We start from the raw sequence: 24270 nt of genomic DNA on the forward strand, positions 1-24270 counted from the left end.
CACAATATTTGATATACCAGTTGAGTGAAGGCCACTGCATTATTACAAAATATCCAACCACTTGCCATTCATTTTGAATACAGAGAGACTTTTTTCACACTTTTCACAAAAAGGAAGTTTGTTAGGCTTTGTAAATGACTTTTTATTAATTTTATAGTGTATTATTATTTAAACTATAATAAGTATACTGCTCAAAATGGATTGTCTGATTGTCAAATGTTTCTGGATTCTATTAAAAAAAAATTGGTGCCATAGAAGAACCTTTTTGTCTAAATGGTTCCATAAAGAACCTTTAACATCTGAAGAACCTTTCTGTTTCACAAAAGGTTCTTTGGGGCGAAAGAAGGTTCTTCAGATTATAAAAAGATAAGAAAGAGATGGTTCTTTAAAGAACCTTTGACTGAATGCTTCTTTGTGGAACCAAAAATGGTTCTTCTATGGCATCGCTTGAAGAAGCACCTTTATTTTTAAGAGTGTACTAGAAAATCAACAAACAGTGATAATTGCACAGCTTGCTTCTTTGTGGAACCAAAAATGGTTCTTCTATGGCATCGCTTGAAGAAGCTTTTGAAGCACCTTTATTTTTAAGAGTGTACTAGAAAATCAACAAACAGTGATAATTGCACAGCGCACAATCAACAGCTATATTAAAACAGTCGACACCAGCTGTTATATTGCTCTATAATCTTTGTTTCATATGCACAGGGCGTCTTATGAGAAAAAAAAATGACCTGACAAAATAAGAAATATTTGAACCACTGTAAAAATTACTTTTTAAGGTTGTAAATATAGATTATTGGGGTATGTTTTACAAGACTATAGTTTTCTCTACTTAATTTGAACGTTTAATTCATTGCATTACTTGCCATTTCTTTGTTATAGTGTGTGAAATTTACTAGCAATTTCTGAATGAAAAATGTTTCAGGGTAGAAAAATGTAAAAAAAAATACTTTTAAAGACATTAGAATGTTCAGTAAGACAACCTAAAGATCTATCTACCCCACTAGTACATCTATTAATATAAAGACATTTATTTGTTTTTAAATGCTCAAAATCTCATGTAAATAATTTAAACACAAAGCAAGACACTTAAAAATGAGAGCTGGATTCACTTACTGTCTGTCCCTAGTGTCTGAAGCTAAATGCACAGAAACCCGCTGGGGCCTTCCTACACACCCCATCACCGTCCCTGATCTGATGCTGACGCCCGTCATACTGCAAACTCTGCCCAGCTTTATGGACAGGAAGAATCAGTACAAACACTTCGCTGATTCTGAGAAGTCAAGAGCACAAAGAGCGAACGCTACAGCCGAAACATGAGACAGACCATTACTTGTGGATTTTGAAATGGAAACTGTGTGGGAACCCTTTCAAAATTCCATACTTTGCCAGACACAAATTTACAAACCTCTCTACTGTAAATGAGTTCATAAAGTATTATTTTTAGCTTTATATTTGGTATATAGTAGTCACCTGTAAATATTTTGATTTTCTCAGGGGGTTTTTTTTCCCCCATCAACACAAAAAGTAAAATTAAAGAAGTAAAAATACAGACTTTTGCATGCATTCAAGGAACGTTTTTGTGCTTTTGAGAAAGCATTCACATGCACACTGGAATTTTTAGCATGCCTAAACATTACAATTTCTAGTTTTATATATATATATAATTGTACCATCATAATAATACAGGTTGTAAAATAAAAGACCACATGATGAATAAAAGTTAATCGAAATTGGACTTTCAAGATCAGTAGCAAATAAACCTGAATAGACAGAGAACAGTGTTTTCACAACACAAAACAATGACGATGCAATAAACAAATATTTACATTATAATATTAAAATAGTTATATAAACACTAATGTTCATAACTGGTAACAAGAAACATTTTAAATAAAGATCAATAAGGAACATCTTTGTATTGTATAGTAAATTATACAGTGACTCATACATTATATTTAACAAAATATACTTATCTATAAAGTATATAAATATATTTTTATATCAGCCCCCCCCAAAAAAAAACAGATGACAGACCAAAAATCATACAGCATTTTAAAAATCAAAAGACAGAGACCAAGTGTGTGGAGGAAAACGTGAAAGATAGAGCGAACATAAAAACATGAAGATGAAAAAGAAGAGACAGGTGATTGTTAAAACTAATCCAGTGTTAAATAGACTGTATCAATGAATCTAATCTAACACCTGAGGCTGCTGAGTGTCGTGGGCCATATCTGATTTAACAACAGAAGAAAGACTGCCTTATAACACATTTGCTCATTAAAATCAAGTCTATAAGATGATGCTAATCATTGCACCAGACTCCAGACATTGTTTCAGAAAAACAATATTAAGGTCTAAAGATCTCTTTACCAGCTCATATAATAATTTTGCCATTGTAGAAGGATCACTAGAAATCAAATTAATGTGGCATTTCGTCCCTGGATCACATTGATTCCCAACTAAAATGAACTATCAGCAAACATGGCTCTATAAAAGCAGGATCATGTTTTGTGCCGGCGGGACGCGGAGGATACCTTGCGCTGATGTAATTCATCGTAACCGGACTGGTCCCACATCTATGAAGTCATAAAGCCCTGATCTAGGCAATAGAGTGGAGGGCCGGGCCGGGCAGAGTGGGATAGGGTGGGCACCCAAAGCCAACGGTATTGACAAAGGCATGCATTTGCTAAAATGATGATGAATATTTTATGTGGACAAGGGTTTCAGAGCTCCTCGAGCGGATGTAAATAAGTCAAGAGCATATGATATTTACCCCAGGATGAAACATTGATGAGAGCTCTGGCTATTTAAGAGGGCTAAACATGACATGGTGTTTACACTAGGGTCAGACAGTAGGGTCAGCCAAAGGCGTATATGCTTCCAGCTTTAAAGAGACGGATAACGTTACAGGGCAAAAAGGCACGCATTGCCCCAGAAGTGGTGACAGCCGTCAGGCTAATATACCTTTTTAGAGGCTTGTAAGACTTCATGTGTCACAGCGCATTATAGTGTTGCATGCAATTGTTTCTTGTCCTTTCTTTATTTAAAGAAATAGTTCACACAAAAATTTGATTTCGGTCATCATTTACTCACAATCGTGTTGCTCCAAACCTGTGAGTTTTGCTTTCTTCTGTGGAACACTAATGAAAATATTTTAAAGAATCATTCTTCTTCAAACTGTTTTTGTCCAATATTTTGTCGGGTCCTATTGACTTTCATTGTAAGGACAAAAAAAACGAACAAAAAAAGGTCTTCTTTTGTGTTCCACAGAAGAAAGAAAGCCAGGTTTGGAACAACATGAGGGTGAGTAAATGATGACAGAATATTAATTTTCTAAATAAACTATCACTTTAAAGGGATAGTTCACCCAAAAATAATGTTGGTTACCAAACAGTCGCTGGTAGCTATAAACTTTCATTGTATGGAAAAAAAAATATTGTGAAAGTCAATGGTTACCGGCAACTATTTGGTTACCAGCATTCTTCAAAATGTCTTATTTTGTGTTCAACAGAAAGTGTTTTTGGGTGAACTATCCCTTCAAATTGGGAAAAAAGGGCATTCCTTACCAGAAAGAATTGAGATTTGAGATAACAAACATAAGCACAACTGCATTTTTACATTTCCATAAGAAAAGTCACCTCCACAATGTTATCGGTGGTTGCCAGAGTGTTGTTATACCATTGCAATGTTTTTCTGAGTGGTCGTTTATTGTGTTGCTGCTGTAAGATGTTCTTGGTGATTCCTTACTGGTCCGAGTCAAAAGAGCGTCTTGTCTCTGGATATAACTCATAATTACACTTATGCAGTCATAATTAGAGCTTTATGTTTTTCATAATATTCACAAAGCTCATTCATTAATGGCAGTTTAATCACTGGCTCTTCCCTCTTAGACACTAATGCATTGCTATCAGTAGATTTAATGATGTTATATGAGAAGTTCAGTTCATTCTGTTCTCAGTCAATAGATTGACGCAGTGGTTCTCAACCCTATTTCTGGAGCCCCACCAGTACTGCACATTTTGAACATTTTCTTTGTCTGACACACCTATTTCAGGTTCAGGCTTTGAGTCTGTACTAATGAGATGACCTGAATAAGGTGTGTTTGATTAGGGAGACCACTGGACTAACATATAAATCAAACCACAATGTGAAAGGAGGACATGCCAAAATAAATATTTTTACAATCCCTGTGTCTGTTCTTCACTTGCTTTACACCAAAGAATGCTCTTGCTGTATAATTCTCTTGTGATGGTGTGACATTCTTATCGAGGTCATACGATCTTATCATGGCAAGACACTCTTGTCTTGGCTAAACACTCATCGTGGCACAATGTTCCTGCCGTGGCCAAACATTCCTACTCTGGCATAACGTTATGGAAAAACGTTCCTGTCATTTCAAAATATTCTTGCCATGTCAAGCCATGGTGAGCCGCTCTTGTCATGGTGTGACATTTTTGGTGTACCGTATCTTAATGTTTTTTTTCCATTGTGAAAAGCTCTTGTTGTGGCCATGCCCTCTTTCTGTTCCAAGACTCTCTTGTCGATGGATGATGTACTTGTAGTTGGTTGACATTCCTGTCAAAAGAAAATGCCATGTCATAACGCTCTTGCCATGGCTTGACGATCTTCCCATGATGCGGTGACATTCTTTCTGTGGCATTGTATTTTTGAACTTGCTACAGTCATTCCCTCTTTATGTGGCAAGACTCTCTTGTAGTTGCATGACATTCTTGTCACAAGTAAACCCTCGTGTGGTATGATATTCTTGCCATGTCATGACGCTCCTACCATGGCTTGACCTTTTGCCATGATGTGCCACTCTTATCATGGTGTGACATTCTTGGCATGGCATAGCGTTTTTCCATTGAGAAAAGTTCTCACTGTGGCTGTACACTCTTTCAGTGGCAAGACACTCTTGTTGATACTTGTAGTTGAATAACATTCTTGTCACAGGAAAATGCTCTTGTAGTGGCATTACGTTTTCACCATGGCTTGACCTTCTTGTCATGATGTGATGCTCATGTCATGGTGTGACATTCACGCCGTGGCGTAGTGTTTTTGCCTAGACTCTCATGTCAATGGATGACATACTTTAGTTGCATAACATTCTTGTCACAGAGAAACAATTACTGTGGCATGATGTTCCTGTTATGGCAAAATGTTCTTTCCGTGTCATGGCGTTCTTGCCATGTGATGCTCGTGTCGTGAAGTTCTTGCTTTGGCGTAGTGTTTTTGTCCATGCAAAAAGCTCTTGCTGTGGCCGTGTACTCTTTCTGTGGCAAGACTCTCTTGTGAAATTATGACTTACTTGTAGTTGCATGACAGTCTTGTCATGACACTTTCGGCATGGCTTGACCTTCTTGCCGTGACATGGTGCTCTTTTCGTGGTGTGAAATTTCTCCTGGTGTGAGCTTAGCTCCATCCTTAATCAAACACACCTGAACTAGCTAACTGAGGTGTTCAGGATTAATGGAAAATAACAGGCAGGTGTGTTGGAACAGGGCTGAAAGTCTGCAGGCAGTTAGGCATCCAGCAGCAGGGTTGGCTACCCCTGGCATAGCGTTTTTGCCATTGCGAAAAGTTCCTTCCTTGGCCATGTGCTGTCTTCATGGCATTACATTCCTGCCATACCTAAAAACTCCTGCTGTGGCAAAACACATTTCCAAATTTACAGAATGACACCGTACACAATGCCAATGTGAGGGCATCTCTGACAGAAAGTGGAGTTGTAAGAGTGATCAACTGTTTCCTCACAGTGACGATGATATTCTTGCAAGATGCATTCAGCTGTTAGACTACATCTGTCCTGTTGTTTAACTGCAATCCCTCAGCCCATGTTTATTCAGGATACTTAAGTCAGAGAGAGCTTTTTAATGTAATGTGAACGGAGAAGCGTAAATACTTTGGCAGTGGTCAGAACTGCTGCATTATGTATTTTGCGGGAACTAAACAAGAGGCGCTGCGGTCAAGCCACAGAATAGCCCGAGCACTTCACTCTGATCTGATGCATTATCTATTCACCACAGTGTTCTGTGCAAACTCCCTGTTTGTGTGCATTAGGTCTTCAGTAGCCACAGTTATATGATATTAGATGAAGTGGGTGCCGTAGAGCATGTGGCGTGTGTGTGTATCTCACGCACATACAGAATATCGCCCCACTCCAACAAGTCAAACTAAAGACAAAAGAAAAAGAAAGGACTCATGTAAAAAACGATAGAGTGGAGACGTCAGACTTGATCAAAAGATGACTGATCATATTGAGTGCCGCCCATCCTTCACAAGCCCATTGTTTGATGACAGAACTGTGAGCTGCCCCTGTGCATCCATTTCCCACAAACCCCTTTCAATCCCCCTTCCCACCCTCCTCCTTTTCTTCCCCGGGGCAGGAGCATCAATAACGCACACTCCCAGCCGGTCGAGGGTAGAGACCAGGGCCGCCGTGAACCCTCGAGGCATCTACCACGTGCCCCCAACATTACAGCATGGCCATCCGTCATCACCCCGACCCCGCCTGGGGTCAACGCCACCCTCTGACCAGCCAGAGGATGGGACCATACAGGGGTCTGGCTGCTGGTTCATATCACTCATATATCATGAGATATGTGAGATTTGTTGAACTCAGTATGTGCATATGATGCATGTCAGATATGGTGCAAATGACATGTTGGTAAAACAGCTGAGCTATGAATAGCCATAGCCAAAAATTTGTCAGGATGACAGAGCCAGAGAGGATGTTGATTCACTTGCAACATCGCCAATAAATCCATATGAAAGGAAACTAAATGCAAAGGAACATTAATGCCTTTTACCTTATGCCATAGTTCTTCATTACGATCTGGGTGTCGATGTCAGGCTTGACGAGCTCGCTGAGTGCTGTACTGCTAATTGAACATAATGACCTCTGGTTGCTTGCCAAATGCTGCCAACTCCTGGTGGAAAAAAAACAGGTCTCCCCCTACTTCAGTTCAGAGGACGGACTTTCGAGTTCTCAGGATGCACAGCCTGGGATCGAACCACATCATAAGCTAGTTTAGACCTCATAAAGAAAGGTATTTGCATGTAAAGCTGCAGAATATCCTGCACTTTCAGTAACACTGTGATATGTAGAAGGTGAAATCTTCCTCTACAAGAGAGTCCAGGGTAATCAATACATTTCTAGTTTATTTGTTTACGGTGTCCCACAATTACCCAACCAGTCCTCTGCTAATTTTAATCAAGATCACTATCACTGATGTTCAGCTTAACAAAATGAGACTGCTCACTTATTTTGCACACACAATTGTTTATTTGTGCACTAAAGAACGCCATTTTATCCTAGGCTTACCACATGCAAACATAACACCCAGTGCACTGTCAAGAATGTTTGCAATTAACAAGAACATGTTGTCTTAAATGAAAGTGTTTTAGGCTTTGATGAACTTGAACAAAAGCCCTTGATAGTGATTCTATTAGCGTGCATTACTGCTGTCTTCTCTAAGAAAATTAACTTGGCCACAGTCAGTACGTATATTGTCAAGTGCATTTTCTTTATTATGAAAAAAAGGACAGAACGAAATGGATTAGCAGAACACAGAAGAGTACACTCTAGATAAAAGTGCAAGGGCCAGCGCTATGTCGCCCAGTACAGAGCTATTGTTCAAAACGGATAATAAGCTATCCGTACAAAAGGGCCATTTCCAAAGACGCTGTAGAGCGGGTGTACGGCTGACAGCAGCCCCTGCCTCTAACTACTCCGAGTGTAATGGGAGGCTCCTTCAACACCTGAGACCATCGCACATTTTCAAGGCCACCATTCCTGCCACCAAACCTCTCGCCACACTCACTTTTCTTTCATCTTTGACAAAGCCCTACCTTTGCCTCCTTTTCGCTATTTGGTGAGGAGACATCTCGTCTGCAAACCGACAGAGAGAGGAGAACACAGAATTAAACAAACAAACACAAATCTCCATGAAGCAATGCTTAATAGAGTCGCACATGGCTCCCTTTTCATCTTCTCAATAGCTGTTCAGGTAGGATCAACACTCGAGAGCAAGTCCTCTCCCGCCTCCTCTCTCAGGGGCCTTGTATCAGTCGCCACTTCACAAGGGAACTTTCTTTCTTGTTCTGACACACTTTTTAATTAGATTGTCCACTGCGCGATCATTTCCACCAGCCCTAGCGAGGTTATGAGCCTGAGCTGCGCTCTATGTGAAGGTTCTACATAAAAATGTGCGTGATGAATAGCACTACTAAACAACTGGCAATTCAAAGGAGTAGCCAATAATGAAACTTCTGTTTACACACCCACGTGTTGATCGAAACCTCTGACTTTCTACAGTGGAACACAGAATTTTGAATAATGTACTTTCTTACAACAAATTGCTTGTCATGTTCCTCATTTGTTCGTTTTTTTTGGATAAAAAAATAATAATTTGCTAAATAAATTTTTTTTTCATTTACATACACAATTTAATGATTAAAATGCCATGTGGTTTAAAAAGTAATAACATTTTCTTTACACCTTATGTATTTCAATGCAAAAGGTATTTTTTAAATAAATTATTAACGCATGAATATTTTTGGAGAATTGCACCAAAAGACAAATTACAACCTGAACTTGCCTTGTCATAAAAATTATTTGATATATTAAAAGATTTCTAGACCTTGACACTTTCATGAAGGTCTGCAGCGGTTCTCTCTCTCTATAATATAATTTCCTGTTGTTTTTTCCCTTAATGTTTATGCACAACAGTTTAATATTTCTTATATTAATATGCAGTGAAACAGTTTTGTTCAAAAAAAAAAAAAAAGTTCAAGAAATAATAATAAATGATATATTATGCCAAAACAGCCTAATAAGATTTTTCACAGAAGTGTGCATTGAAGTCATATGTATTTCATTTTATATGTATTTTTTTGTAAGTAAAAGGGACAAAAAATTTTTTAATTAAATTTCACTGTTCTTCACACGTACATGTAAGGCTTCAGAAGACTGTGATTATTGCCGAAAACTTCTCAATGTCCATGTTACTCATCGACTAAATGGCACTTTGACAAAACTGACCTTGAAATATCCAAAGGAAATCAATTTGAAGTCAATGCCGGAGCAAAAACAGGCCTAAAGATTCAGTCAAGCTGACTTTTCGCCTAAGTCATGCATGGATTTTGGAGGGAGGAGGTGCCTCTGTATATTTAAGGATTAGCAACTCCCCCTTCCCTTAACTGAGCTCCTTAGTTATTAATTTTACTGTTAAATACACAAAGAAAAGCACTTTTATGCAACTCTCATTAATACGCCTCTCTCCTCCATATAGCCCAGCTAGGTGAGAACCGTCGCTGTGGCTAATTATTACCTTCATATGCAAATGCCGTTAGTCATGCTTAAAGTGCACTTTTTCTTATTTAATTAATTAAAACAATCATCTATGAACTTTAAATTAGTCTGGTGTAAAATAATCTCTTTCTATCATTTAATAATTAGCAGGCAGTAAAGCAGCTGTATTAATTGCATTTAGGTTTCCGCCCCAGGAGACGCATGAGAGGAACGGATCTCTGCTTCCTGAAATAGCGAATTCCCATGAACTGAGGCGCTAGGAAGGAAAAGAGTGAGAGAGAGGATGAAAAAGAAAGCGAGAAAAGAAAGAGAAAAAACTCTCCCTTAACTGAGCTCCTTAGTTATTAATTTTACTGTTAAATACACAAAGAAAAGCACTTTTATGCAACTCTCATTAATACGCCTCTCTCCTCCATATAGCCCAGCTAGGTGAGAACCGTCGCTGTGGCTAATTATTACCTTCATATGCAAATGCCGTTAGTCATGCTTAAAGTGCACTTTTTCTTATTTAATTAATTAAAACAATCTATGAACTTTAAATTAGTCTGGTGTAAAATAATCTCTTTCTATCATTTAATAATTAGCAGGCAGTAAAGCAGCTGTATTAATTGCATTTAGGTTTCCGCCCCAGGAGACGCATGAGAGGAACGGATCTCTGCTTCCTGAAATAGCGAATTCCCATGAACTGAGGAGCTAGGAAGGAAAAGAGTGAGAGAGAGGATGAAAAAGAAAGCGAGAAAAGAAAGAGAAAAAACTATTTTCTGCATTCTTTCTTTAAATTGCCCCTGGGAATCAGAGACAACCCTTAATTAGCCTAGCGCCGTGGTAAAATTGATTGAAATGCAGCACATCAATTATTAAGCGTAACAGTTTTTTTATAACTCTCCCCTGCTTCTCTTTGGGTGGGAGTGGGGTGCGGTAAATCGCTTGGGTGTTACCTCTGAAAACAGATTGCAAATGAGAGGACGACGTTTGTTCAGATCTTCACAACCCCTCAGTATCTCTTACATGCAGCTCCGTGCATCGAAGCGAAATATCACCGATACTCCTCATGGTTCTTGTCTTCTTTGTTCTGCTGCGATGTTTACATAGTATGTTAGGAAACTATGACGCATACTTTTTAACGCAGATATTCATGCACAGAAAGAACTGAGGGATTCAACAAGGCTATGTATTAGGCCCTTTTCAAAACTGCTCCAGCTTCTTTTTAGCACTTGCAAAGTGTTATTCGAATCATCTATGTCACCTTTGAAAAAGGTTGGCGTGTCAAAAACATCCTCATCCAAGACTCCAGTTGCTTATATGCAGCTTGACCCCTAAGGTCAAACCATCAATGTCAGTTAAATAACCTCCCTCCTATCTGGAGTGTCACCATTTTCAGGTCAAAACCAGGTCAGTAATTCATAATCTCTTTGTAACATTAACGTGGGATTATTTGTCTCCACTCAAAGCCACCTAAACAGCAAAGTATTTGGGTAATAAGCAGCTGGTACTTCAAATGACTTCTGTGATTACCAAAATAGAGCTGTTAGTTAAAGCCATCTCACTGGCAAATAAAAGTGTTCATTACTGAAACCGTATTAATCGGTTAAAACCGCAATAATCTGTATAATTGCTTTAATTACCCTGCCAATAAAGAGCAACACAAATTCACAGCTAATGTTTTGGCTGCTGGCCCACCAAATGATTTTCTTTATAACTGCTGCCAGCTGCTGGTAACAATGTGCATAACAGAGTTCAGTGAACAAGAGGTATGTTGATTTTGAGGGTAGGTGATTTCCAATAATTAAAATGATGCTAAAAATACGTCTTTTTAGATTTATTTCCATGTTCCAACAAACATCTGCCACCAAATATGACCTCTTGAAAAGAATGAAACCAGAATTGCCAGTTGGACAAGATGTTTCCATAAAATTACACCATAACTTCTTTTAAGTAAAGTTGGTCATGACAGAATTGCTGTTTCTGGGATGAACTGTCCCATTTACTATTGTCTTCTGAGGTCTCTTGGGGGTCACTGGCTGAAAGACTACATGACCCCTCTGATGTCCTGTATATCCTGGTCATTGTCGGTGCTTACCATGGAAGGAAAAACTCATTTGAGCCTAATTAATTCTTTGCAGGGCCCTTGTGCTCCAGTTACTGCTGCAGACCTTTGCCAAAGTACCAGGAAAAAGACTTCAGAAGACATCCAACACTTCACACTGGACAAGTCAGAGGGCAGTGCATAAAATAATCTGCAGAGCCCTTTGTAAAGGAGTCCGGGTCAAGTATAGGTTAGGATGATGTTTTAATTAGTTGGCCATAACTTATACATGATTGCTCTTTCCCTATGGCCAAAATTCAACAATGGAGCTACTCTTGAATGATCCCAGAAGAATAACAAGACGGTGGAGGCATTGTGAGGATCAGTAAGGTATAATATGTAAAGCAATCTCACAGTTAACCAATCATGTGAATGAAGAGACTCAAGACTGCGAGCTCAGAATGGAAAACAATATCATACTTACATTATGGATAGTCGGACATAACAGTATGACCCCGAATACTTACCGGGACCAACAATTGTATAGAGAAGAGCGTCCTCATTGTGTGCCCATTCAAGTTGTAAACCCAATAGGCCTATTTAGAATATGTTTCCAGTAAGTCCGTTTGTAAGTAAATATACGTTTTTGGGAAATGTTTTCTGGCGCACATTAACGAGCCACTGGGGTTAACACTGTGAAACGCTGCCAAACCAGATGCAACTTCGAGACTAAATGCCACAAATTATAAACTATTACAATGTAACTTGGAGAAACAACTTAGTGCCTATCCCGACCACAGAGAGGGGTTTTAACGGGAGAGGAATGATTAATAATTGCTGCGATACGCCTCCGAGCTTTTAGCAACTGATTGGCTCTATGTGGTCTTGCCTAACATCAAGGCCTCTACGGACCTAACAAAAGGTGAGGCCTTGATTCAGGGTGAGGTGGCCTAAACACTTCTGCTTCTGATAATAGTGACAACTACTAATAAACAAATAGTTGAATGGCACATTAGTTTTATAGGACGTCTCTGGTGCCAAAATTTAAAGTCAAGTGCTTTGTTATAACGAAAATGAAAACTTGGTTTACACATTTACCAATTAGTTTGACAGATATAACAATATTTACATAAATACAGCCTCGTAAAGTGACAAAATTCAATCCTAAAACTCAAGTTTCCGTCAAATGTAAATAGAATAGACCGTCTGACAGGCATTTGATGTGCTCTGAGAAACAATCGTATGTTTCTGAAGCTTTTGCTCCCCCTGGTGGTCAAAGTAAGGAGGCACAGCAGAATTATTTATTTATTTTAATGAAACTGCTGTACTTGGGTTCATCCACCTAGTTCTGTCCTAGCCAGTTACAGGAGATTAGACCTTGGGGGTCCCAGTGGTCAAAAGAGCCTACTTTCATAGCAATGGTATTCTAGCACTGAGATATGCCTGATCATGTTTTCATGTATTAACAACTAGAGAACAAGTATCTTATTTTTTTTATTTAGATTCTACATTAGTTTGTAGATTTAGTGTTTTAACATTTATGGATTAAATTTTAATTTTATGTGCTATTTATTTTAAAAGATTATTTAGATCATTTGGAAAACTGACCGTTATCACATTAAAAAAAATAAAATTTGTTTATTATTATTAGGCAAGGTTTATTTATTTTATTTATTTGCAGTTTTCATTTTCTACGTGGCACAAATTTCCTTAATTCACCTTTCCATTTGAGTCCAGCATCCAAATTAAAGCCAGTGCAGCTGTTGAATAACATCCATATATACAGTATATACCCATAACCCCCACACACACATATATACAGTGTGTGTATACATATATACACACACACACGTATATATATATACACACACACACGTATATATATATACAGTGGGGCAAAAAAGTATTTAGTCCTTTTGAATTACGGGGACACCGAAAACGTCCTCATAAATCACCTTCTCGTTGTAATACCTATGTCATACCCATGTTATTATACAAATTTGTGTCCTCAAACCACATAAACATGCACACACATATATACACACACACACATATATATATATATATATATACACACACACACATTATAGCTTTACGGTTTTATCCAGCTTGGAATGGTACCTTGTCTTAATGAAAATAAGACAGGGTGCTCAATGACACTTCTGCATATTCATACCTTAGACGCATTGAATTCACATTTGTGTCCAGGACACCTAAAATTGTAGACATCTCTTTTGGGCACTTTTTTTTTTTTTTTTTTTTTTTTTTAAATAAAGGTCCCATTAGATTACCATGCTGTCATTTCATTTTGCTACTTTTCAAGTACAGATATACAAATTATCATTTAGTCAACCAAATTATGACTGTCCCACATTCGCAGCATCATTTACACCACAACAAATATGCTTATCTCTAATAAAGTTCAAGCTAGTGTACTTATTTACCCAGTACACTGTTGGCAAAGAGCATGCTTGAAATAATACACAAGTGGCATCATGAAACTATTTTGATGACAGTTGTGCAACAACAAGAAAAACAAAAGAAAAAGACTCCAGACAGGCATTAACATGAGAATTAAAACTTTTTATTAGTGTATTTATGAAGTCTGCATATGCAACACGCCTGAAAAGCTTATCGCCTGAAGTTCACGTCCTACCAATACATCTCTCTAATGGTAAAACAAGCTCACCAACTGTTAAATGCTTTGCAAAATAGGAGAAAAAAAAAAAAGGATCAAAGTAAAATAAAATGATATATACACATTTATATGCCTGGTCCACTTTTAGTTCTATTTGGTTTTCTTTCCACACCCAGTCAAAAATGGCAAACAGAATGTTCCCAGTGTCTTAACGGCCGCTTGTCAGCTTTAAAAAAAAAAAAACCGGGCCACAACATCTTCATCAACTTTTTACTAGATGCACTTAAAGTACAATCGCAAGAGTAGTTAAGATCAATGAAGGAAAATATACGGAGACAGAGGTGGGAAGAGGGGAATGGATATTTGCAACGCCTGGTCACTGCCACAACAAGTAAAGAATAACAGACAGCTATATCACAGTCATTAGTAAAAGTTGTACAACGAGCACGCACACTAAAGTTGCACAGTTCTCCCTGTAAAAGCAACCTGTTTAGTCTTGTTTTATTCCCCAATTGCAAACAAACAGAACCCGCAGGATGAGCTTGCCCTTCAGGTAAACCGTACTTTGAGGGGCGGTGGGTTATACAGTATTGTGTTGTGAACATGGGAGGAAAGCAACTAAAAGAAAATTAAAGTCAGATGTATTTCATGGGGGTTCGAGATCAGGACGAAACGTTAAACTGGGACAACAGCTTGAATTAGAAAGCGGAGGAAGAGGAGAAATGATATCTGCACTTATAAAAATTCCATGCTAAATAACGTTTTCGTATGATAGGACATCTCATTATGAAGCCATGTTAATAACAGACAGCTATATCACAGTCATTAGTAAAAGTTGTACAACGAGCACGCACACTAAAGTTGCACAGTTCTCCCTGTAAAAGCAACCTGTTTAGTCTTGTTTTATTCCCCAATTGCAAACAAACAGAACCCGCAGGATGAGCTTGCCCTTCAGGTAAACCGTACTTTGAGGGGCGGTGGGTTATACAGTATTGTGTTGTGAACATGGGAGGAAAGCAACTAAAAGAAAATTAAAGTCAGATGTATTTCATGGGGGTTCGAGATCAGGACGAAACGTTAAACTGGGACAACAGCTTGAATTAGAAAGCGGAGGAAGAGGAGAAATGATATCTGCACTTATAAAAATTCCATGCTAAATAACATTTTCGTATGATAGGACATCTCATTATGAAGCCATGTTCCTTTAAAAAGAGGGCATGATCTAAAAAAATATTCAGTTCTAATAAAAAGGAAGAGAGCTTTAAAGATCTTAAATATATTTATATATAAAAATACATGAAAATACAAAAAGTAGCTAAAAGAAAGATTAAGGGGGGAAAAAATCTTGTAATTGTGTGAAGGATAACCTATTAACACTTAAAGCTTAAATACTTGGATTTGTTTTTTTATTTTTTGTCGTTTTTATTTTAAAGATCTGGACTGTGCGAGACGTTTTAACAACCTTCGAAAGTCTTTGTTCATCCCTAAAAGAAACAAGTTTCTGGAGAAACCGGACTCCAAAAATCACTCCACAGCTAACTAGTGAATAAAAAGTTAATTCCGAGGGCGGCGTAAAGTTCGAATTGAACATGGGCTCTTTTTTTTGCGCTAAACATTCTATAAGTCTGAAGCAAATAAGCACGACTTACAGCAGCATACCTCAAATCAAAGGCAACATTCTTATATAGTGGTTTGGGGAAAGAAATCGAAAAAAAAAACAATTCAAATAAAAATATCTTTTGGCATTACTGGAGAAATCAAAAACCATGATTAAGTCTTAACGTGTCAATCTACACAATAATAACAACGTGGATAAAAACAAATAACGTGACTTTTTGCCAGAAAAAGTAACCTCCTTGAACGACTGGATTTGGATCGGCATCCAGGAAAATTAATCGTTAAATGAGTTTCAGAGTATGTACTTCATCAGGGGGAAAAAGCCTTGCTGCTACAAGTGTGGGAAGTTATCAACTGCCTTCTTGAACTTCCACACAACATACGCACCACCTTCCCTCCTTCTCGAAAACCATGAAAATAAAATAAAAACCAATATACATTTCAAATTCTACTACTAATACATTTAATATTGAGGGTTTATGAAAGAAAACAAGAGAGAATTAAAGGTGCATGAAGCTGATGAGACAGCAAGTGCTGCGTTCAGGTCCGAACGGAGAGAACATCAGTGTCAGGAGGACAGAGATCGAGAAAGGCTCACGGGTACTATGAAAGAGAAAGAGGGGGCGGGGTTCGAGTAAGTCTTCGAGTTGTTGGTAGATGTGATTGTAGAATCAGTCGTTTTGGGGGCAGAGGACAGAGAGCTTGGTCACGGCGATTAGGACATACTGGAACAGCGTACGGAGGGCGAGCCCATCTGGGTCAGGACCTTGTCCAGCCACTGCAGGGGGCCGTTCAGGTGAAGCTCGATCCAGCAGGGGGTGCTCGTCACCGTCTGTCGTCTACAGAACCAGGATGCATCATGGGAATCAGATTTGAATTTCAACTGCATTCAGTAAAGTTCAAGCTACAATGGTGACAGCTTGATGGCTTGGTTCTTGAATATTCATTTCGCGTTTTAATTCTTACTATAGCAAAGACTTGGCTTATGAATATGAATTAGCCTCAGAAAAAGTTGCATAGCAAAAACCTCATTAATATAAATGAGCAATGCTTTTGCCATGATACCCATCTGTACTACCAATACTGTACAAAAACTGGTATGGTTTCATTTCGTCCAGTTTTGTTATTGACTACATATTGAAAAACTGCTACTTTCAACATCCACGATTACTACAAGCACATGCCACGTAGGAAGTAAACGTTCTGGCAAAACATGAAAATTGGTGATGTAGTTAACTAATTGTGGATATCAAAAGCAGAATAAAAGGAGAGAAAAGCAAGTTTAACACTTATTTCAGCAATAAAAATACAAAAGTGAAGCATGAGACGATTAATTCAACACCAAAGACATTGGTAAATAAAGTGAGGTTAAGTGCATAAACTATATTTAAATATAATATTAAATATTTGGAGGGTTGCATAACAGCTTTCGGATTCCTCTATGCATTTATTTTGAGAAATAATGAATCATACTTTTCACTACAAGCATAATTTAAACCCAGCTTTTACTTAATTTTTTACCATTATATACAAAGGAAAATTAATGGTTTATATTCAAAAACGTATGCATGTAATTAAATAAATAAATAAATAAATATATACACACACGTACTCGCACTTTTTTGTAGTTTTTTTTTCCACCTTTACAAAATTGAGAGAAAAATAGTCTAGTTGCGTCTACTTACAACTTCAATTACTTTTCTTATATATTTTTTAAATAACTTTTTTTTTACCCATTTTCAGGTGAACACGCACAAAGAAAAAAATATATAGCTTAAAATATATTAGACAGACAGATATCCTCTAATCCCTGAAAAAGTTAAATTAAAAGGTGCTTTACAACCTCCCCTAGCAAAATAGTTCATGTTTACAGATGTACAGTTTAAGACTTTTTTGCGATTGGCAGAGTTGTCAGTGAGGCGGTTTGATTGTCCATACCTGTACTCAGCTCCCCAGCCTTTGACGAAACTCATGCGAATGGTGCACATCCTGGTCAGCTGATATACAGCCTCAAAGCCCTGGTTCACCGACTGAGCCAGCAGTGCCGCAAACTCCTGGTTATTGAAGATCTTCAGGTTACAGCCTAAGTAAAAGTATATCATTAGGTCGTAATGGTTGATGTAAATTTCTGGATGGTGGATGGATGGTACAGAGGACCATGAAAAGTGAGTGAACCCCTTACCTGGAGGGATTTTACAGACCGGAATTATTCCTGTCCATAGCACAAGTTAAGTTTAATTCTTATGGTTACGGGATCAAACAGACACCTAAATTCCAAGTATGAGTGGTAGCAAAAGGCAGTATTGCACTAAAAAGGAAATTCTTGGTAAAAACCAACTTCTGGACACAACAGGACGAAAACCAAAAAGCTGCAATGTAATTGAAGTAGCAACAGATTTTCTCTTCTACATTGAGACATACAGAGTAAGGCCCTGTCCACACGACTGCGGTTATTTGTAAAACCGCAGCTTTTTCTACGCGGTTTGGCTATTCGTCCACAAGCAAACGCAACACCAGTTCACTGAAACCGAACATTTTTGAAAACGCCTGGCAGGGTGCAGACTTTCAAAAACTCTGGTTGCAGTGTTATCGTGTAGACAGCAAAACAGGAGTTTATGGCTTGTGACGTCGGAGCCTGCGCTGTTATCTCCGCCTACTAGAAACTTTTTCAGGCTTCTGATTGGCCAACATGGCTTTACGGTTGAGATTATATCGCCACCTGTTGGTTTGGCATGCTCTTGACAGTGCTTCATAGCATGCGTTTGCATTTTCATGTGGACGGAGATTTTTTTTTAAACGGAAGAAGGAAAAAGTCCATTTATAAAAATACCCGTGTACGTGTGGACATTGCCTAAATCATAAAGTGGGCAAGAAAAAAAAAAAAAACCCACAGGTAATGGACTTGGTTCTATCCATCAGAGGATTGGACAAGGCAGGTCTGAATGCGAACTTAAGTTAATAATAATAATCTTTATCATCATAATAAATATTAAACATTCATGGATAAATCATTAAGATCAATAAACATTTAGAAAACAGTGAAATGTCATTTAATGTTGACTTCGAATTTAGACTTTGTTTGAAATAACTATAGAAATTTTAAGTAGTATAAAATTTAGGTCACAAGGTAAACTCCTCCTTCAGGTACTATCGTAACTTCTGTCAGGTTAGCACTTGCGGTCTGTAAATTCTGGATCCTAAAGCAAAATCAGTTAACTGCTTTTAAGGCTGGAATACAACTACATGAGAAATTTTTGCCCCGATTTACAGTCAGCAAAAATAAAAAGATTTTGGTAAAGTTTTTGTTCTTTTAACTACAACGTCTACGATATTGCATGTTCATTTTGTCTCAGTTATTGCTTAATGACCTTATAATAGTCTCGTTTTCGTCAGGGGAAAAAACCTAATTGACAAACATTTTTCGTCATAGTTTTCGTTAACGAAATGAACACTACCTGATTTACAGTCTGATCAAGGCACAGACTCGGAATCCTAACTTGAAACTTAAAAAAAGCAGATTTTAGAACAGTTTTAATTTGTCATGCATCGAACAATAAAGTGTATGTTTCTGCAAGAGTTTGTTGTGAACGGAATGACTTGAAAGTCTGCTAATGTGTGCTCCTCTTTCCTCGCTAGTCTTTTAGCGTATGATGAAGATTTTAGCGTATGAGGATTTTCATCTGTAACCACTTACAAAGTCAGCAATTGTATAAAGCCCAGTTTTTAAAATCTGATCACATTTTAACAGTTCGGTATTGCACTAAAAACCACTTGTTCTTTCCCTCCCTGGAAAAGAAGTTTAAGAAGTTCATTATCCAAATTTTAGTACGCAACTGCAGAAGATACTTTATTGAAAGTCTAGATGGAGCTTGAGAAGGAAACTACTGCAGTAAAAGCACATTATGCTTTACTGTCTAAAGTGCAAACACACGTGGCTGTCATTCCCATGTAGTGCAGTTACTATGGGAATGTACCTGTGTCCATACTTTGATTCATCTGCTGGTCGCTGGCCTCCCCATCCTCACTGATGTATCCCGGTGGAGGAGTTTCTGGACACATTTAGAAAATCACAAACAACTTGTTAGAACTCTTAAACTACACAATAACACACACACACACACACTTTGGCCTTAAATTTCTAGGTAAGACACATGGTGTGAAATGTGCTCCTACCTGGTATATAATTGTTAGGAGGCTCGATCCCTGTAGGGAAGTTGGTGTTTTCAGGTATGGAGTTGGTGTAGTCATCCAGAGGAGGCAGCTCAGTCAGGATCTCCGTGTGTCTTGGCACGAGGACAGGAGGAAGAACTACAGGAGCAAATGTTCTGATGATTGAATGAACGCTCAATAGGAAGTGTAAAGCTGTATCTGTTCAAATGACACATTTCCATACCTGGCGTCTCCACCCGCTGGTAGTGGTAGGGGTTGACACAGACTTCATCCTTCTTAAGGTTGAAGGCGTACTCGCAGGTCTCGATGGCGCGCAGCTCATGATGGCTGTGCAGGTCGGGCCATCGCCACAGGCGGCAGTAGATGACATGAGGCAGACCTTTGCGGTGAGACACTTGCAGACGCCCGTCCAGAGATCTGACCCGAGTGTCCACAGAGAGACGGCGAAAGAAATGGGAGAAAGGGAGCGTGCCAAATGAGCAGAGAAAGACATGCATGGATGGAGGGAAGAGGGAAGATGGTGAGATTAGACAGCATGTCATAACCAGCTACAGAGACACAAGCTTCATCTATTATGATTCAAACATCTGTAAGTATAGCTACAACAATAGAATACTAATATTTTAAATCACCGGTTCTCAACTAATGGTTGGTGACCCACAAAATGGGGGGTATACATCACAGAAGAAAAAAAAAAATTCTAAATGCAACTAACCATATAACAGTGGTAAGTTTTAAAATGTGGGGAAAGTTTCATCTTAATTTTAATACGCATCCAATGAAAATTTATAACTTTAAGTTGCATATAAGATGCCAGTCAAAAGTTTGGAGTCTGTGAGATTATTTTTTTTATGTTTATGAAAGTTTCTTATGCTCAACGAGATAGATAGATATACACACACACACACACACAGTGAAAAATATTACTACAACTTTAAATACTTAGTTTCCCATTTTATATATTATATTATTTATATATTGTAACATTTAAATAAAGTAATTTCTTCTTTAATTATTGCTTAATTACCATGCCAACTCCCTAGGGGTGGGCGAATATAGCCTCAAAATTATATCACGATATTTCAAGAATATTTTCAAAAATGGTATTTATGACGATATAGAAAAAAAATATGGAACAACGTTTTATTGGTGATTGCTGCTGGCAGACAACAAAATGAAGGGCATTTTCCATCCTTTTCCAATGAGCTACTGTCATCGATGACAGACTACCTAATTCGAAGTGTAAATCTATTGTCATAAGGTGGCAGCAGCAGCATTATAGTGCAATAGTAGTGACACAGTCACACAGCAGGAGTCAAATGTAGCCTTGGTAGTGTTTTCTCTCGAATTCTTAAGGAAAAGTATAACATAACTCCTTAACACTTCAGTTTAACAATAACTGAAGTAATTTAACCTTGTAACTCTTCAGCAGCCTGCACAATAGTCACCTAATAAAATTTACCCAAAATTTTAAGAACAAATGTAAACAAACAGCAGCAATCCAAACAAAGTGTCATCTCGTGATATCATTGATTTGATATATATATATTGATGTCATACACCGATCATTCTGCGCAGCGCTGCTTCAAGTCGACCACACCTATTATGCGCTACACTTTATTGCGTCGCTAGATCAATGATATCGCGAGATGACACTTTATCATGTAAAAATTTATACCGGTGTTATCGTGGGCGGTATGATATGGGACACCCCTACACCTCACTACTATAAACAAAAGCTGGCAATGCTTGCTCCGCCTCCAGGGTCTTCTGACTGGTCCACCGCTTTGGAATGGACACTGATAAGCAGCACTGCGTGTAGAAATTTAGGGTGCGTTCACACTTGTAGTTCGTTTCTCTTGGTTCATTTGGTCTGGACCAAAAAAGTAAATAATACATTTGGTCCTGGTCCGCTGAGTGTTCACACTGGCAGTTTTGACAGCGAACCTAAAGGCATAGTGATACATTCACAACCTGATTGGTCAGGTTGAATGACGTGCAGTATCTCACAGAAGTGAGTACACCCCTCACATTTTTGTAAATATTTTATTATATCTTTTCATGTGACAACACTGAAGAAATGACACTTTGCTACAATGTAAAGTAGTGAGTGTACAGCTTGTATAACAATGTAAATTTGCTGTCCCCTCAAAATAACTCAACACACAGCCATTAATGTCTAAACCACTGGCCACAAAAGTGAGTACAGGGTTCCCACTCTTTCATGAACACCAGATTCAAGGACTTTTTAAAGCACCATTTATTTTATATCAAGCACCTATCAAATTCACACCCCAACATATGTAGTGTCATGAAAGACCTTACAGTACTTAACAGTTCACATTTACATTAAACATTTCAGAGTAATAATGTTTTGAATGTGTAGGTTTCATCAATTTAGACCGTTTTGAGCAGTCGTGTTCAAAAGGAATTTAATGAAATCCATTGAAGTCAGTACTGGTAATATTCAAATGAAATTTCAAAAATATTGATAAAATATGCATCAAACTGATTTTTGCTGTAGTTCTTGTACAAGATTTAAATTGGAAAGAATTTCTCAATTTTTAAATTAATAAAAAGTGGTTAAATGTTGTAATAACATGGTAAAAGCTGATAACATTACAAATTTGCACATTCACTCAAAATATACATTACTCATTAATAAATAAGCTCAAGTCAAAATAATTTTGTAAATTACTTTATTGTAAATCCCATTTTTTCATCTTTGACCTAGAGGAATGCAGCTGCTCAAAACGTCAGTATTTTTTGAAAATTTTTCATGAACAATTCAAGAGTCACTCAACTTATCGGTCCATAAAGCCTATAAAAATAGTCTTCATGTATTTCACAATACTTCAGCATATTATTCTAATTAAATGAAGGTCATTTTTTAGGATTTTTTACCCAAGCAAAGTCTCTGAGAACCTGACACCTTGTAATTCTGGAGACTCCAGGAAGGTTGCAGTTCTGGAAAATGGTGACGCTGGAGACTAAATGCTTCCTGATGGTTTCACACCTAATTCTTCACATTAATTCTTTTGCAGTTAGTGTTTGTCTTCTTCACCTGTTTTTTCCTGACCCCGCTGTCCCAATGAGCATTTTGCTGACCAACGGTCATGCCTTAACTTTGACGTTTCTGTATTGCATTTGTTTTTAATATTTCTCATGGGGTTTTAATCAGTTTTGACTTCTCCGTTGGAGTTAAATCTCTTTTTTTTGGGGCTCATTTCATCCGTAAAAAAAAAACCTGCCTAATAATTCTGCACACCTTAATAAGGAGTTTTTCATTTCTAGCCTTCATGGACAATTATATACAGCATCACTTCTAAATTATTAAATACAAAAATAATAGTAGTTATTAAGATTGATGTGGTTTGGAATTGGTCAAATGTGCTTGGAAAAAAATATGATCAGAATGTCAACGTGCCTAATAATTATGTACACACTGCAAGATGTGCGCATTTTACACAGATTGCCGCTATATCGCAAAATCAAAAGTGAAATTGAACAGCAAGCGCTTATTCAAATGCGATTTCAATACCCCGCATATTGATACGGCTCCCTGATGTGTAAAAATTATGGGGTTAAAGCAAAAAAAAATATTTTGACTGATTTTTTCCTCAGCCAAATCCCATTCCACAGCCATACCCGTCACACACCCAGTTTAAGAGCAGTGTTTGTCGTCTTGTAATTAGGAGCGCTTGTCCTCCTAATCCGAGCTGACATTTGACTCAAAGTGATTTCAAGGGCATTTTCTTTTTACCTTTGTAAATGCATTTTTCTAATTTTATTATATGCATGCAGTGTTTCCTCTAGGATTTTTTCCAGCTGTAGTGGGAGGACTATTTCTCATGGACCACGCGTTTGCATGTGGACGGAGATTTTTTTAAAACGGAAGGAGGAAAAACTTTTTAAAAATACGTGTGTACGTGTGGACATGGCCTTTTCATTTTAACTAAAAAAAGACAAGTAAATAATAAAATAAGAACAAATCAATTAATGACAATCAATAGCACAAACAAAAACAATAAATGTTTTCAGTTAGGTCTAACTATAATCTATACTCAACTGTAAAATAACACTGGATAGTCTTCACTGTATAATGAAAGGCAGCAGCAAGTTTATTTAGGCTGCTGTCTCTTTAAGACCTCATGCACGGATCTAATATACTGTTACACTCAGCTTTCTCTGATACACTTTGCTTACTTTTCTTTTTAGGAGTGCTTGTCCTCCCCTAATTAAAAAAAATAAATAGGAGCACCTTCTGATCAATAATCAAATTATGATCAAAAATTAGCCTTCCTAATACGAGCTGACATTTGACTCCTTAATGTGACTTACAGGGGTATTTTCTTTTTACATTTTCAATGGCATCATTTTCATCCATGTCAAATTTAAAAATGTATGTTTATAAGCTTTTTAAAATTTCTATTTAAAACAATATAATAAAAAGTAGAATAAGACAAATAAAGTTACCAATCATATGAAATTAGTATTAATAAA

General features: G+C 37.6%; 1 protein-coding gene across 1 annotated transcript in view; it reads right to left on the reverse strand.

Annotated features, from left to right (window-relative positions):
* Nucleotides 1-15041: 15041 nt before the first annotated feature.
* LOC107548645 (mothers against decapentaplegic homolog 2-like) overlaps nt 15042-24270 on the reverse strand; it is a 37786-nt gene continuing 28557 nt past the window's right edge. Inside the window, exons 4-10 of the mRNA XM_016229416.1 lie at nt 19991-20184; nt 19771-19905; nt 19559-19646; nt 17932-17966; nt 17780-17809; nt 17536-17680; nt 15042-16436 (exon numbers count right to left, since the gene is read on the reverse strand). Of these exons, the coding sequence (XP_016084902.1) occupies nt 16313-16436; nt 17536-17680; nt 17780-17809; nt 17932-17966; nt 19559-19646; nt 19771-19905; nt 19991-20184 (751 nt within the window). The 3' untranslated portion in view covers nt 15042-16312. The remainder of the gene's footprint in view (nt 16437-17535; nt 17681-17779; nt 17810-17931; nt 17967-19558; nt 19647-19770; nt 19906-19990; nt 20185-24270) is intronic.

The sequence above is a fragment of the Sinocyclocheilus grahami genome, unplaced genomic scaffold (genome assembly GCF_001515645.1).
Source record: "Sinocyclocheilus grahami isolate Dianchi unplaced genomic scaffold, SAMN03320097.WGS_v1.1 scaffold352.1, whole genome shotgun sequence".
In the NCBI taxonomy this organism is placed as follows: Eukaryota; Metazoa; Chordata; class Actinopteri; order Cypriniformes; family Cyprinidae; genus Sinocyclocheilus; species Sinocyclocheilus grahami.